The sequence below is a fragment of the Pelophylax lessonae genome (genome assembly GCF_965119305.1).
Source record: "Pelophylax lessonae genome assembly, chromosome: 1".
Lineage (NCBI taxonomy): Eukaryota > Metazoa > Chordata > Amphibia > Anura > Ranidae > Pelophylax > Pelophylax lessonae.
In genome coordinates this window covers 614,888,488-614,905,874 of record NC_138768.1, presented here as the reverse complement: position 1 = coordinate 614,905,874, position 17,387 = coordinate 614,888,488, and the positions used below count along the sequence as shown (strand labels likewise).

The window sequence follows — 17,387 nt, the reverse complement described above, 5'->3', positions numbered from 1 at the left end:
ATTAAGTCATTAGGAAATTTAAGACTAAGAATAAGTGCAGCAGCTTACCAACCCTCGGATGTGGTTGCTGCTTAGGTTTTCTTTTTTCAGGCTTTTTTACCTGGGGATCCTGCCCATAGTACACATCCTGTCCTAGGGGCACAACACTCTCTGTACTTTATCTATGGAAGAGCAATGTTGTCACCCTCTGCACCTCTTCTGATTTGAACTACAAACATCTCAACCTCTCGTGACCTCCATTACATAACACTCAAGGAGTCAAGGTTTCTGCCCTGGGATTTGAGATGCTAGTCTATTAAACTGCCTGGGATTTCCTTACTGCCTCCCAGGGGTAAGAAGGTGCTACATGTTGTTTAAAATTTTGGTTCAGTACGCAGTTACAAGGACAAAGTACATTACAATAAACAATATTACATTTGGTAGGGGGTTTAGATATGCTTTAATATGTTTTTGGGGATTAGGTTAAAGGATAGGTAAAGTTATAGTCAATGGTTACAGGGTCAAGGCTAAATGTTAGTGCTATAGGTATGAATAGTGCTGGGTGGGATAGTTGATAGGATGAAGGTAGATGTGCAGGTTAAAATGTTTGTAAAATATAGGGCAGGATTAGAACCCATGTTATGTTTTTATTTCTGTATGTATCCCCTCTAGGTAGATTCCCCTTCTCTTTATCTCCTGGAGACCCTTGTCACTGAGAAAAAAAATGTTAGGAAATCATACATGCTAATTATGCATATTAGTACCCAGATAGCCAAAGGACTGCAAGTGTCCATACCCCTTTTTTGCTGACATCGACCCTGGCATCCAGCAAGAGAAGAATGTCCAAAAAATGTTTGCAAGTGCTGATGTCTCTGTCAAAACACAAGTGGCATATGGCAGTGGATAACTGAGTTGTTTTTTCTAAATCTTTACATAAAGCAACATGATCACTTCTGAATAAGCATATAGAAATCAACTTCATTCTCAATGAGCATCGTTTATTATTATAATTCAAATATCTTATGATAAGTAGAACGTTATTGCTTAAACTTTGCAATATCGCACATGTATTTGTAAATTTGTTCTATTTGCTTAGAACTGTTTTACAATAGGAGTTTTAACTGCCAGTGCCTTTGTACATAAATGTGGATATATTGTTGTTGATCATTTAGTTTTTTTAGCGGTAGAACTGTCATTTCAGTGAGTTCAATGTACAAGTATTTATATATTTCTTTCTTAGTTTGGGATAAAGAAGAGAAATACTAAAACCTGTGTTAAAGTCCTGTAGAGGAGATTTCTCCATATTTCATGTCTTTGAGATGCAATATGAGAGTAAATCCCAGCAAAGTAAGGGGAGCTCCCATATTAGTTGTCAATGAAACAGATTTCTTGAACCAAGGATTTCCCCTAACCAGCGATAAAATGTTAAATTTCCCAAAACTTTGTTTCAGTGATAATGGATGACTTTTAGCTCCACGCTGGTCGCTGATATCTTCAGCCTGGCGGCTACTGGGTATCGATCCCTGGCAGTTTCCACTGGGCCGAGATGACGTCACTCTTGTGCATATGTGGGAGTTTAGTCATTCAGGCATTGCCAAAATTCTTACAGCTCAGTGTACAGTGCAGACAGGTAGATAAGTAACTTTAATGCAGAAGAGACATAGCATGTCTCTTCTGTATTAAACATCTTGCCTGCCCCTTCACATTTTTTTTTTCTTTAGATAAAGTTCCACTTTAAGATGTCTATGTACCTATGATTGTTATACTCATAATACTCCACAAGAGGGCAGTCTTGCCTGGTTTTCATCTACCTTGATTTATCTACAAGTCATAGTGACAGCAGACAATTAATGTCCGTAGCTATCCCAAAGCAAAAGGTTTTCAAAGATTTTAAGTCAAGGGACATAAAGAAAGTTTGATATATTTGGCCACTTTTTATTGGACTAATTACCTGCACTGTACTAGAACTACACATACTTCTTCCTATAACAGCCTTGATTGAAATAAACATGCCATTGTACATTGTGTGTATATGTGCAAACAGACATTCTGTGTTATCTATGTTTTTATCTAACAGGATTTTATAGTCATGGAACTGTGATGTTTTTTAGGGCATATTAATGATCATTACATATTTATTATTTACTACTGTCAGTAATCTAGAACCCATTTCTGTAGTCATTATGTTTTATGTGTCTGTACAATTTTATTCTTAGATTTACTTTGCACACACAGCTCTGAAGTGGATAGAAAGTGCAAAGATGGATGGCAGCAGTCGAAAAAAAGTGATTATAGAAGATGTAGACACACCAGAGGGACTTGCCATTGATGCCCTAAACAGGAAGCTGTACTGGACTGACAGAGGGTAAGTATCTTATAGAGGATTAGAAATGCATAAATATCTTGTAGGGCAGCCTTTCCAGTTATGGCTCAGTGGAAATCTGGGGATCCTTCAGAAGCTTATAGGGTTCCTTAAGGTGAGAGCAGTGGCAGGTTGGGCACTACAATTTTCACTGTCTGTTTTTATTTTTTGCCAGGTATTTTTATTTATTTTTATAACTACAGAAGCCCCAATCATTATTCTTTCACCCAAAACTCCATACGATCTACTGACGCTAATGTACAATGATCTGTAAGTTTAGTAATTTTAGCATGTAAGGGGGATGGCGGGGTAGGCAAGTGGTGATGGACTTTTCCTCCATGTTTTCCCATTAACTCGTTGGGTGCCAAGTCTGGGTCACATTAAGGGGAACTACCCCGGGGGTAGTACTGATGTCTTCATACCTCAAAGTACCTTAGTTACTTGAACTGTAGAAAGGTCCCGGTTACTTGTATTACACCCCTTTAGTAACTTCAGACCAGATGGAAACAAAGTTTCAAAAGCTTTACTTGTAATAGTGCAACATATTACAAAGTCCCCATGCAAGAACAGTAGGCATCTCTCAGTGCTGGAGTCTTTGGGGGACAAGCCCCAGGTCCCGATGTCCTCTCTGCTCTGGACCGCTCTCCGTCTCTTATAACACAGGATCAGTGGGTTAGACGCAAGGAAAACCTGCCAAAACCAAAGAACTGGGAAAGACATTACCCTTTACCCTCCTGTTTGGGGCAGAACCTAACTAGCATAATTTCTTTACAAAAAACCTCTTATGGGGGAATTAAAAAATATTTTTTATAGAAAACATTTTAGTTTTCGGAGTGGGTCATCTACCTGCAACCCTATAACAATAACAGTTGGGAGAACTGTTATTGTTATAGGGTTGCAGGTATCCAAAGCTGTTTCTAGATACCTCAGTTTATATATACAACAAGTTCCCCATGCTTCAATGTCCCTGAAGTTTGGGTGCGTAACATATTGTACTATATCTTCCATGTGCAGGTAGATTGTCACTTTCCTTAAAGCTGTTTGTAGATACCTCAATTTATACATAAAACAACTTTTTCATGCTCCAATGTCCCTGAAGTTAGGGTGCGCACCATATTATGCTATATCTCCCATATGCAGGTTGATTGTCCCCTCCCTATTCCCCTGAGCTGTCCCATAATACAATGTACGTGACAATATCCAACAGAGAATTCATCTAGCTGTGTCTAGAAAGGATATTTTTTTATGCTGTTCTAATATAGTGTCAAGCAATGTAGCTTTACAGATAATGCCGAGTACATTAAACCCTTTGTCTGTCAGAGTCCTTAATTACTTGACCTGCTAGGAGTCAGGAGATTAGTATACTGTCATAGTGATGTACACTATATTACCAAAAGCTTTGGGGTGCCTGCCTTTACTCGCACATGAACTTTAATGGCATTCCAGTCTTAGTTTGTAGGGTTCAATATTGAGTTGGCCCACCCTTTGCAGCTATAACAGCTTCAACTCTTCTGGGAAGGCTGTCCACAAGGTTTTGGAGTGTGTCTATGGGAATGTTTGACCATTCTTCCAGAAGCACATTTGTGAGGTCAGGCACTGATGTGAATGAGAAGACCTGGCTCACAGTCTCTGCTCTAATTCATCTAAAGGTGTTCTATCGGGTTGAGGTCAGGACTCGGTGCAGGCCAGTCAATTTCCTCCACCCCAAACTCGATCATCCATGTCTTTATGGACCTTGCTTTGAGCACTGGTCCAAATCTTTTGGTGGAGGGGGGATTATGGTGTGGGGTTGTTTTTCAGGGGTTGGGCTTGGCCCCTTAGTTCCAGGAAAGGGAATTCTTAAGGCATCAGCATTACAAGACATTTTGGACAATTTCATGCTCCCAGCTTTGTGGGAACAGTTTGGAGATGGCCTCTTCCTGTTCCAACATAACTGTGCACCAGTACACAAAGCAAGGTCCATAAAGAGATGAATGAGCGCGTTTGCGGTGGAAGAGTCCTGACCTCAACTCAATAGAACACCTTTGGGATGAATTAGAGTGGAGACTATGAGCCAGGCCTTCTCTTCCACATCAGTGCCTGACCTCACAAATGCGCTTTTAAAAGAATGGTCAAACATTCCCATAGACACACTCCTAAACCTTATAAACAGCCTTTCCAGAAGAGTTAAAGCTGTTATAGATGCAAAGGCTGGGCAAATTCAATATTGAACCCTACGGACTGAGATGCCATCAAAGTTTATGTGCGTGTAAAGGCAGGCTTCCCAATACTTTCGGAAATATAGTGTATTTCTACTGGTTTGCTTTTATTATGAGGTACTTGGAAAATCAGCACTATGAACTATTTTGCAATGCAGCTTTGTCAAGTAATTACTTTCTAAAGTTAGATATCGAATGTAGCAATTATAGGATGTTTTTGCAGATTTCCTCAGGAGCATGCATGTGTGCTCCTGATGAAGTTTGTGCATCGATGGGTTCACAGTAGATAAGGACATAGATATACAGTGGCTACTGTTTAAGTTCCAGTACTGGTGAATTTATTTTTATTGTTTTACTGAATGATTCATTTACAGCATTACTTTATCATCTTTTTATCATCTGTTTATTTTTACAATAAATAGAAAATCCCGCATTGAAAGGAGTGACTTAAATGGAGAGAACAGAGAAAAGATTATCCACGAAAACTTGCATCAGCCAAGAGGAATATGTGTACATCCGCGGGCTGGGTATGACTCAGTAGTGCATTGTTTGTCTTTTTCAGTGTGTTTAAAATAAGCATGTAGAAAAGATGGTACACTATTTCAGATCCATCACTACAGTCCCCTAAAATGTCTTACGCAAATACCAGCTGTCTGAAAGTTGATATTAGCATACATCTAAGCTTGCCACTCATATGTTAGCTCTTGGGCTTAGTAATAGTTTGCTTATGTGCACCAGAAATGAAAGTTTCACTTGTTTTTGGGTGCTGGAGTGGCAGATCACGGACCTAAGCTTTGTTTTTAAGGTAACAGCCACCTTATTGTCTCCTGCTTATTACTCTCATGGTTTTGAAAAGCAATGCACATTTTTTTTTTTAATTATGTACTAGTATAGTGTTTTAGAATTGGAATTTCTTTCTTTTTTAGGAAATTGTTTTGGACAGATATAGGATCTGCTCCTCAAATAGGAAGCTCCAGTCTTGAGGGAAGGGACAGAAGAATTGTAATCAATACCAACCTGGTGTGGCCAAGTGGAATCACTGTAGACACCCTCACTAATAAGCTTTATTGGTGTGATGCTAAGAGATCTGTAGTTGAATCTTCGGAACTGGATGGCTCCAATCGCCACAGCCTATCCCATGATGTAGGTGAGGTTTTGGTAAAAAATCATGTCAAAAAAACACCTGTCAAATTACTAAACACCATTTATATTATGAAAATCAAATGCATTTTAATTTGCAAAAAACACTAACTTGTATTAGGATTATCTTTTTAGCAAGTCCACATTTAAGATATCGTATGTTAGGACTGATATTGAATATATAACATATATTCTTTACTACAGAGGTATAAGCTGTATTTACTTTTTACATGTCTGCATAAAGTTGAGCATCATCCATTGTGAAAAATATATAATGAGAATGTAATAAACCTTTTTATGGCATATTCAATTCCCACCATGCACCACACATGTGCAACTGAAATTCAACTTTCATTGTTGATGTAGTATTTATAATAGATTTTCAGTTTTACATGATAGATCCAAGTTAAAGTGATTGTAAAGTCTTGTTTTTTTTTTTTTATTTCAATAAGAATAACAAACATGTTATACTTACCTCCTCTGTGCAGTTGGTTTTGCACAGAGCAGCCTGGATCCTCCTCTTCTTGGGTCCCTCTTCTGCTCTCCTGGCCCCTCCCTCCTTTTGAGTGCCTCCACAAGCAGCTTGCTATGGGGGCACCCGAGCCGAGTCACAACTCTGTGTATCCCTTTAAACACGGAGCTGCGGTTCGGCCCTGCCCCTTCTCTCTCCTCATTGGCTAACTGACCTTGATTGACAGCAGCGGGAGCCAATGACACCTCTGCTGTGTCTTAGCCAATGAGGAGGGGAGTCCCAGGCGGCTGAGACAGTTGTTGGCATCGCTGGAACCAGAGGGGGCTCAGGTAAGCATTGGGGGGGCTGAGGAGGGCTGCTACACACAAAAGGTTTTTTTATCTTATTGCATAGAATGGATTAGGATAAAAAAAACCTTCTGACTTTACAATTACAACCCCTTTAAATCTCTTCTGAGAAAATGAGACTGGTTTACTAAGGCCTTGTTCACACCTGAGCATTCAGCTCGTAAAGCGCTTATCTCTGAAGTCTCAAAACGCCCAACAAGCAAAATTGCATTAATTTTAATGGTCCCTGTTCACATATGAGCATTTTGTCGCATGAAGTAAAACGCCTGAAGCTTAAAAAAGTACATGAGCTTCTTTTTTGGCAAATTACAAGCGTTTTTGTGAGATGTCAATGCCTACCTCCAAACACCTGCAAAAAACACCTGAAAAACTCCTGGAAAAAACCCTTAAACGCCTGAAAAATGCCCAAAAAACCGCCTGAAAATGATACGCTCAAGTGTGAATGGAGCCTTAAGGAGTTAAGCACATTCACTCAATAAATTGTTGCTATGTTCTCTCTGAATGCCAAGTAATTTGCAGATGAAATAAACAGAGATTGCTTCTCACATGACTGGGTTCTTTTATTGATTTCTTCCCCCTCAATATGTCATTGTTGACTTCTCATTTTGCAAATACTACGTACCTGTCCATTATGCTGTATCTTTGGCTTCAATGCTCGGATACACGAACTTAGAACATTTTTGTAGATAACAACTTTCAGGGCTTTTTTTCTCAGAAAAAAGGTGTAGGAACTCAACCCCCCCCCCAAAACCCCCTCCCCAAACTGGTCAAAATTTCACAAACAGTGGGAGGGTCTTAAAGGGGCATCAAATACCAGGAGTGCATTATGTACAGAGTACAGAGTTTGGTGGGGTTAAACACAGAGTGCAGAGTTCAGTGGTGTGCTACATGCAGAGTTCAGGGGTGCGCTACACACAGGGTGCAGAGTTCAGCCTTCTTCCACAGCTGCTTAGCTCTGCATCCGCATCTCACTTTTACCCCTCTTCTTCTCTAGTACCTCCCCTCAAACTGTTAATGGCTTTGCCTCTCTCACTTGCAGGCAGATCAACCAGTGGGGGTGTCAGCATTCGCACTGCACCCCAGGCACCGGCATCTTCTTTGTCTCCATACTGTACTTGGAAAACACAGATAGCCAGACCTCTGTGTTTACAAGTGATAGTGATGAGCATTAACCTGACAACTTCTGATTTTTCTCTCACTTTCCTGAAATGCGTACAAATTCTGGTTCATGGACTCCAGCAGTCATGGAGCCAAAATGTTTGAATAACACTCCGGAAACTAGCATTTTTAGGACATAAGCAATGGCATTCCCCATTTTTTCTAATAGATTTACTTTGAAAGACAACACCCTGAAGTATTAGCCAAGCTACAGGTAGGAGAATATCATATAGAAATTACATAAAGAGTATGTAGGCACAGCGAGTTCTTATTAAAAAGAAAATCAGATGAACAAGATGGACTGGTGTTTTTTTTTTTTTTAACCTGATTATGTACCTATGTAGGCGAATCCCTGGAACTCATAAAGACTGGTGTAGATTTTGTGAAAGTGTCTGTCGTGAGTTTTAGAAATGGTGCAGCATGCACCAAATTCATGTACCTGTCTAGAACTTGTACTTGAATTTGACTCATGCTGGGTCACTTTTAGAATGCACACAAGACGCTTTCGCAAAATCTGTCTAGGCCAATTTCCCTCTGTGTATGCCAAAAGAGAATTGGTGTTATTTGGCTACACTTTCGTAAGATACGAACTGCCTGCAATTTATTTTGAATTTGGCGCATTCATTGCGCCACATTGTAAAAGTGGTTCATTTTAGAACTACCTGAAATTGGTACACAAGTCGATTTCAGAACCAAAACTATCGTAAATGCTTCATGAATTTGGGGCAATACATTAACAAGATGGATTAATGCCAAAAAGGTTGGGGCAACAGCTTTATTGAATTCCTCCCAATGTGTTTTATTATTTTTTTAAAGTTTTAGTTTAGTTTTATTAAAAAAATCTTGTGGATGTCTTGCTTTTTTACATCTGTGTTTTTTAAACTATTACTAAAAAACCCAGTAGTCATTAGAGTTCAGACCTTAGTGAGGTTGTCCCATTTCCAGAAGCTAAATATTTGGACTTGTAAAAAGTGAGCATGATGATCCAACTGTGGACATACTGGGTGGAGTGTCTAAGTGGTGTGCAATTTAATTTAATATGTCTTAGGTCCTAAATTTGAAAGTTTGGGACAAATAATATGCAGACATATTCTTATAATGTAGTAAGAAACATGAATAACAACTTGGTTATTATGTTTTTATGTAACTGTATCAAGAGCTCATCAAAAATGCAGATATCTGAGATAAGATATGTCATTTTAAATTGGTAATATTCCACATGCGCATTTTAGTAATATGGGGGTTGATTTACAAAACTGGAGTGTGCAAAATCTGCTACAGCTAGCAAATCAGCTTCTAACTTCAGCTTGTTCAATTAAGCTTTGACAAAAAAAAAAAGCGAAGAAGCTAATTGGTTTCTATGCAGAGAAATAACAGCTATACAGTATGTTTTCTAAAAGCAAAAGTTTTTTAATTTTGGATAAAGCTCCTTCCTTTTTTTTTTTTGCTGTCTATTTTTTATTAACCTTCCTAGCGGTATTCCCGAGCGTGACTCGGGGTTAGATTTTAGAGCCAAAAGCGGTAACCCCGAGCCACACTCGGGGTACCGCTAGGAAGATCGCTGGATCCTGGAAGAGGTTTTACTTTTCTCCAGGATCCAGCGAAGAATGCGGGCGGTATGCGGCGGCGGAGCTTCCTCCCGATCGTCTGCGACCCCCCGGCTTCCGTCTCCGGCGACGTGACGTCCGCCGGGGGGTGGAACCGGCGGCAAATTCAAATGTAAAACACACCAAACACACTGATACCATTCAAAATAAAATAAAATCACATTACATTGCCCCCCAGTGCCCTTTCCTGCAGTTTTACTGTACTTTTTATGTAAATATATGTGTGTATATATACAGTGTATATATATATATATACATATATATATATATATACATATATATGTATATATATATATATATATATATATATATATGTATGTATATGTATGTATATATATATATATATATATGTATATATATGTATATGTATATATATATATATATGTATATATATATATATTTATATATATATATGTATGTATATATATATATATATATATATATATATATATATATATACGTAATTCTTGTGAATGAGCAGCCCTAACCATTTGTATACATTATATATATATATATATATATATATATGTGTATACATACATATATATATAATATATATAATAAATGTATACAGTTGGTTTCGGCTGCTCATTCACAAAAATTACATGCAAAATAATGGTACCGCTTTCAGCACCTAAAATCCAAAAGAATCATACCGCCAGGGAGGTTAAGAGCTTTCCGCCGTTTCCTTCAAAGTGGGGAGAAGAATAAAGACTGCAATAAAAAAAAAAATCTTACAGGGGTTCTAATTGTTTCTCACTCTATTGAAACCTAAAAAACACGTTTTGGCTTTAGATATACTTGAAGAGTAGTATTTTTGTAAGTGTTGTTTCTCCACACCTTTCCAGCATCTCAGTGACTTAAGCACTTTGGCTCTTTGGTGTGCAAAAGCCACATTTAATACCACGACATGCCTTTTATCACGTACTGCCAAAAGATTTTAAAATATCCAACCCTCCCTACAATGTGTTCGCTTTAAAAATAATTGTCCTGGAATGACTACTTCCACCCCAAAATACAGTAATGACAATTCCTAAGATATTCAGCTAGATCAGGCCATTAGCATGAAGTTCTTTTTGCAACTTTATTTGAAGGTAAGGCTAAGTGAACTTAGTTCAATACAGTATTACATTTTTTGTTGCAGATATGGCTTCTCTAACTTCCTGTTTTGGGTTACTGGTCCTGTAAATTTGTAGTAAACTACATCTCCACTGTACCTCAGCCACCTTCTGTTTCACTGCTGCATTGTTTAAGGGATGGCCTGCCTAGTGGACAGACACCTCCTACTTAGACTCTTCATCTATAGGTATTTAGAAGTCAAATGTATATGTGTAATTCAAGGAAACAGCTGTGGCTTATTATATTTGCATATATTTCTCAGGTCATCCTTTTGGTATAGCCGTATTTGAAGATCACATATGGTTGTCTGACTGGATGCAGCCATCAATAATAAGAATGGACAAGAAGAACACATACAGCTGGGTACGTCTTCGTGGGAGTATGCAGAGACCTTCAGCACTTGTGGTCGTACATCCTTTGGTGAAGCTAGGTAATTCTTATTTTTGAGCACATATAGACATATAAATTCATTTTACAAATTCCTTTTTATGTCTGCTACTTTTATGTTTGGGTGAGTTTATGCAACACATTATTAATTTTATGTATAAAAAAAAAAAAAAAAAAAAAAACAGTATAATATAAAATCTCACATGTGAAGTTTTAATTGTTCAGACCCCTCCTCATTTTGTGATGAACATTTTGCTGTTTTGCACCAGTGTTAAGAACAGGATTTGGTATGTGGCCTGTGTTCGTGGGACTTTATGCCTACACCCACATAACCTGGGCTGTCATTTGGGACGCTGCAGCCACCTATGAAGCTTCTTCTCTTCTTCTTTTTACCTACAATTCTTCGGAAAATTAACGAATTAAATATGTTTTTTTCACAAAAAATGTAATTCTAACAAGTTATTTCTCACACACGGCATAGGCATACTTGCAACTACACCCCAAAACACATTCTGCTACTCCTCCTGAATATAGCGATACCACATGTGTCAGACCACAGCCTAGCCACATGGAGAGACACAACATCCAAGGAGTACCTTCAGCCATTATCCACTTTAAAACCAGGCCTTCTTCTGACGCTTTTTGTTTACAAATAAAATCAGTATTTTTGCTAAACAATTACTAAGAACCCCAAAAACATTATATATTTTTTGTAGCAGAGGCCCTAGAGAATAAAGTTGTGGATTTTGCAATTTTCATGTCACACGGTATTTGCACAGCAGTTTATCAAACACAATTTTACACACTAATGCATAAATACATATTTGTTAATCAATTTCAATGCACAAATACACAATATAATACCCACATTTTTGGTAAAATATAAAATATGGTGTTGCACTGGGTAAATAAATACCAAACATGTAACACTTTAAAATTGTGCATGCATGTCAAATGGCGCCAAATTTCTGTATTTTAAAATCCCCACAGGCAATGGTTTATAAGCCTTTATTGGTTACTGGTTTAGAGTTACACAGGAGTTCTGGTGCAAGAATTATTGCTCTCGCTCTAACGTTCGCAGTGATGCCTCACATGTGTGGTGCAATTGCTGTTTACGTATGTGTACAGGACCAACGTGTGCGTTTGCCTTTGCCTCAAGCACGGGTGGATGGGGCGCTTTAAATTTTTTAGTTATTTATACGTGGGACACGGGTACACAGATATTTTTGTGCACTTGTACACTATGACAGATGTTGATCGTCCATCGGTGGACAGTGACAAATGTTGATGATGCAATGGAGCACGATTGCAGATGTTTTATGCACCGGTACACTTGCACAGATGTTGATGGGACACGTACACTGTGACAGATGTTTTGTGCACAGGTACAGATGTTTATGGGACACTGTAACAGATGTTTTGTGCACTGGTACAGATGTTCATTGAACACTTGGACAGATGATCATGGGATAGGGACAGCTGCGTCAGTGGTGCTTGGTGTATTGTGTGGATGGCTTCAGTCTGTGTGATCTGTGACAACTCTCTGTATAAAATCATAAATTACTCAGAGAGCTGTAAGCACAGGCTGCAGCATTCCCCGCTAACCCCCCCCCCCCCCCACTGAGCTCCCACTGAGCCCAGCGGGGAAAGAGGAGAGACAACATAGAGACGCGTGTCTCTTTTTACACTGTGAAGGCTCTGATTGGACATAGCCATCAGGAGGACCAATCACAGCGCCCATATAATGATCTGTAATGGGCTGTGTTGGAAGATCACAGCCATCACAGGATCACATTGTTACAAGGCCTCGGGGCCATACTTGGGCACCTATTCTGGGGGACGTATGGGTATGTCTATTCAGAAAGGTGAAGCTGCCACCTGGCTGTTTTTTGTACATCCTATCATCAGAGCAGCTCCGTTTAATCATAGTAACACTGTACTACTCTGGGGGGGTGATTTTTTTTTCTACACTGTTATTACTTATACAGTGAAGATCACTGTATAAGCCATAGTTTTAGCTACCATGAATGGGTTAACCTTTCATGAACATCTTGCTTTTGTTTGTTATCTGTGATTGACTACAGCTAATCACATGGTACGGGTAGCCAGGTACCATGTGATTGCTTTGGGCCAATTGCAGATCACAACAGTAAGCAAGCTGTTCATGGATGGAAAGCCATTTATGACATTTTGTTTACATGATACCCGGTTACCAATTACTGGCAATTATAATCAGACACAGTGGTTACAGGACAGGCTCTCTGCACACCCTTAACCTGGGGCAGGCTCAATGATGTACACATTTTGTGCCTGCATGTGCTGCTCAGCCACAGTATACTTACTGTGGCTGGTCGGCAAGTGATTAAATATTTGATATGTTTTTTTTTTTCTACTGTGAATACAATATAGGTTTATGAGATTAGCAAATCATTGCATTCGGTTTTCATGTAGATTTTTCACAGCATCCCAACTTTTTTGGAATTGAGGTTGTAGAACCATTGCTTATGGGAATAATAGGCTAGGATTTTACTTAACTCTACAACTTATAATAAATAACACCGACTCAATATTGGCTTAAAAAAATTGGCCGCGGCCATTTATTATTGGTTTTAAAAAACATCAATAAATAAATAATAAAGACTGAAATATATTGCTAAAACATCCACAGACAGCCTAGCCATAAGAAGCTCAGGCTGCATCATAAATATAAGATTTTAATTATTATTAAAAAGTATTCCCAGCCTAGCCATAAACAGCTCAGGCTGCACCATCACCTTTAACTCCTTTATTATTGAAAGGAACAGCCCAGTCTAGCCATAAACAGCCCAGACTGTTTACAAAACATAAAATTGTCTTTATTATTATAATCATCCTTTATTCTAAAGCAATAGTCCACCTTTTGCATAGTTGCAAGGGGTGACATACCACATAAAAAACAGCCACGACAAAAGGGGAGGGGGGGTGGGGAGACGAACACTGGAGTTTTCTTGAGGAGAATGAGCCCCTCAGAGACCTCACTGTCCTTAAATAGGCTTCCTAGATCTTCTAGAACTTTCCCTGACCTTAACCTATCACCTGTCAGGATGCTCCTAATCCCACCTCCTGGAGCTATCTCCAGGCAGAGTCCCGCTTTTTCCTGAGGTAAATTCCTAACACCTAGTTCCCTCCAAAATTCTGACTAGACTACAGATTATTTCTCCTGCCATTTTCCCATGTAGAAAAAGGGGGCATATAAAATGCCCCTTTTTCTTTTCATGGGAATAATAGGCTAGGATTTTACTTAACTCTACAACTTATAATAAATAACACCGACTCAATATTGGCTTAAAAAAATTGGCCGCGGCCGTTTATTATTGGTTTTAAAAAACATCAATAAATAAATAATAAAGACTGAAATATATTGTTAAAACATCCACAGACAGCCTAGCCATAAGAAGCTCAGGCTGCATCATAAATATAAGATTTTAATTATTATTAAAAAGAATTCCCACACGACAGAAGAAGGGTGGGAGAAGGCGACCAACCTCTTCTGTCCCTTACCCCACAACCGCGGCCATTTCAACACAAGAACCTAAATCCGAATTAAAAATATCCAGCCCTATATTAGACAGGTGAACCCCATCAAATCTATAGAGGCCATCCGAACCATTCTCTAATTCCGTATGTCTGAATGACAAAATGCCCACCCTTCTAAGCAATTTTGCTACAGCTCTATTTATCCTTTTTCTCATCTTCTCGAAAGGGCGCAGAGACGGGGAGACCAACCATCTCAACCTCTGCACTACTTCGGAGAAGATTACTACGGATTTGGGAAATGCTACACTAAAATTATAAAGATCATCCCTAATTTTAAAAATAAGTTCCAGCGTTTTTACTTGGCCTATATCGTTTCCTCCAAGGTGTACTATCAAAAAATCTGGTGAAGGAAAAATCTGTGGCATTCTACCGACCTCAAACCAGAAATCCTCCCAAACCATACCTCGTCTACTGCACCAAAAAACTTAAAATTCTTGTGTGTCCAATCCTAGATTCTCGGTATACACTCTCTGCTTCGCCCTCTGGTGCGCCCAATACACAAAAAAGTGGCCTATAATCCAGACCACTCTGTGCACTCCTAAAAAAGAAAAAATTTTAACAATTAGGACGAACATATAATTTGAAGCAGTCAGACTTCTACCTACCCATTTTCTTGATGACTGCTGGCTCCAAACTTGCCCTAGCAACCTCCGTCGCCGCTCCTATCCTAAATGAATGGGAGGTGAATTTCTGTTCACTCAAACCTAACTTTGCCATACACAACTTAAAAACTTTCTCAAATTGATATTTCGTCATCCCAGCTCCTGAATCATGGACAAAAAGAGGTGCAAAACTACCTATGGGTCTATGACTAATATAAACACCCAACAATCTGACTGGACAAATTGGAGAATCCTTTAAAGCCCTCAAAGTGATCCAAACCCCTTTTCTCAATTGATCCATCTTGGAACTATCTAATAGAATTCTCACTTCCCTTTGAGTGAATTCAACACCCTCCCGACGAAGACTAACGACTTCTGAGATCCTCAGCGCAGCAAAAAACGCAATTGAAAATGCTGCCTGAAAAAGGCTAGCTTCAAATTTTGAATAGCAGATCTCAATAGTCATCCTACACAGACCACATAAAATATCGGGTGTAATTGGCATACAGGTATCTTTCTTAAAATTTTTTCTTTTATACCCTTTTACAGCCTGTCTGACAGAAAAATATGACATACATGGTGGTAAGTCATTCAATTTAAAAAAGAACGATATGCCCGCCAGTAGCTTTTGAACATGTGCACAAGAATATCGGGCAACCATTAATTTCTGCCAAAAAACGCAGGATCAAACCTTCGGAAAAAGCAGACCGCTCTTTTCCAACCTCATCAAGGAAACCCAACCACATTACCCAGGCCGACTGGTACCCAGCCCATGTGGAGGGGGCAACTGAATCTTTTATGAAGGTAGGAATGCAGCTCAAATTAGAGTCCACAAATTTGCTGGGCAAGGAATGCCAGTTGGATCTGCCTCCGGAAGTAGACTGAAAAACCTCTCCATCTGCGAACGAGAGAGAGCATCCGCCACGTCATTGTCCTTGCCGGCTATATGCTTCGCCTTCAGCCAAATGTTGAAATTTAGGCATTTAAAAATCAAGTATCGCATTAGGGCAATGACGGGTGGAGACTTAGCAGATAAGCAATTCAGCGCATACATGACTCCCTTATTGTCTGTTCTAACAAGTAGTCTTTTGTTCTTAAACTCTGACCCCCAGATCTCTAATGCCACCGAAATTGAAAAAAAGTTCCAACAGTACTATATTTTTCGTAAGACCTTGAACCTTCCAGCGATGTGGCCAAGATCCAACACACCAATGTGTGCGCCAAACTGCACCAAACCCATCTGAACCCGCTGCGTCTGTGAACAATAAGAAATCTTTGTCCAAGACAAACTCTTCCTGGAACAAAGTTCTACCGTTGAAATGGACCAAGAATTGGGACCATACCAATAAATCTGCCTTCAGCTCAGAAGTAACTCGCAAATGAGCTGAAGGAGATTTCAAACCTGCAATGGCTCCATATAATCTTCGAGAAAATTTTTTTCCTATGGGCATAACTCGGGTTGCAAAAGCCAATTGTCCTAAAAGAGCTTGCATTTCCCTCAAGCATACTTTCTTCTTTCGCAACATTACTGCCAGCAGCGCCCGCAACCTATCCACCTTTACAGCAGGTAACCTGAATTCCATAGAAATGGTATCAATCGTGATACCCAAAAATTCTAAGCAGATGGTAGGGCCCACGGTTTTTTCCATAGCTAGCGGGACGCCAAATTCCTGACAGACCTGAATAAATGTTTCCAAAAGCGTCATACAATTAGAACTGTCACTCTTTCCCATGAACAGGAAGTCATCAAGATAGTGGATCAGGTCATCAGAACCTGAGACCTGACCCACCACCCACTGTAAGAACATTGCAAAAGATTTGAAATATCTGCAAGAGATCGAGCAGCCCATTGGCAAACAGCGATCAAAATAAAACTGTTGTTGTACACAAAAACCTAATGAATTGAAACCTGAAGGGTGAATGGGAAGTAGCCTAAAGGCAGATTGTATATCTGCCTTCGCCAACAATGCTCCAGGACCTAAGCGTCTAATTATCATCACCGCATCCTCAAAGGATGCGTATGACACTGAGCAAAATTCTTTAGTTGTTTGTGAATGGCCAGCTTCTGCCGAAAAGCCTCATCATACGCAAACCACGCAGAGCTGCCAAAGTTCTTGTACGCTTCTAGGATGATATCAACGTGCTGAAATAATCCAGCACTCTTTTCAGGGGACTTCTCACAAAGAACTGCAGCGTATATGCAGAAAGCCTGCAGCCAATTGTTAAAACTTTTGACTACCGGTCTTCTCCTATCTTCTTTTTCTTCCTTTTTATCACTCTTTAGTAAAAATGATTTCGCCGAAGGCAGGAGAGAAAGAATGTCAATAAACTCCCCCCTCCAAATTTTCTCTTTCAGAGCTACGGGCAAGTGGAAACCCAGGGGGGAAATGTCACAAGTTAGTGCCTCTTTCATACAGACCTCAGGAATATTCTGCGATCT

General features: G+C 39.4%; 1 protein-coding gene across 3 annotated transcripts in view; it reads left to right on the top strand.

The window, feature by feature from the left end:
• EGF (epidermal growth factor) overlaps positions 1-17,387 on the top strand; it is a 213,013-nt gene that overhangs the window by 115,979 nt on the left and 79,647 nt on the right. For all 3 annotated transcript variants that reach the window (XM_082254307.1, XM_082254306.1, XM_082254308.1), the window contains 4 exons: positions 2,196-2,344; positions 4,962-5,066; positions 5,466-5,686; positions 10,645-10,812. In XM_082254307.1, the coding sequence (XP_082110433.1) occupies positions 2,196-2,344; positions 4,962-5,066; positions 5,466-5,686; positions 10,645-10,812 (643 nt within the window). The remainder of the gene's footprint in view (positions 1-2,195; positions 2,345-4,961; positions 5,067-5,465; positions 5,687-10,644; positions 10,813-17,387) is intronic.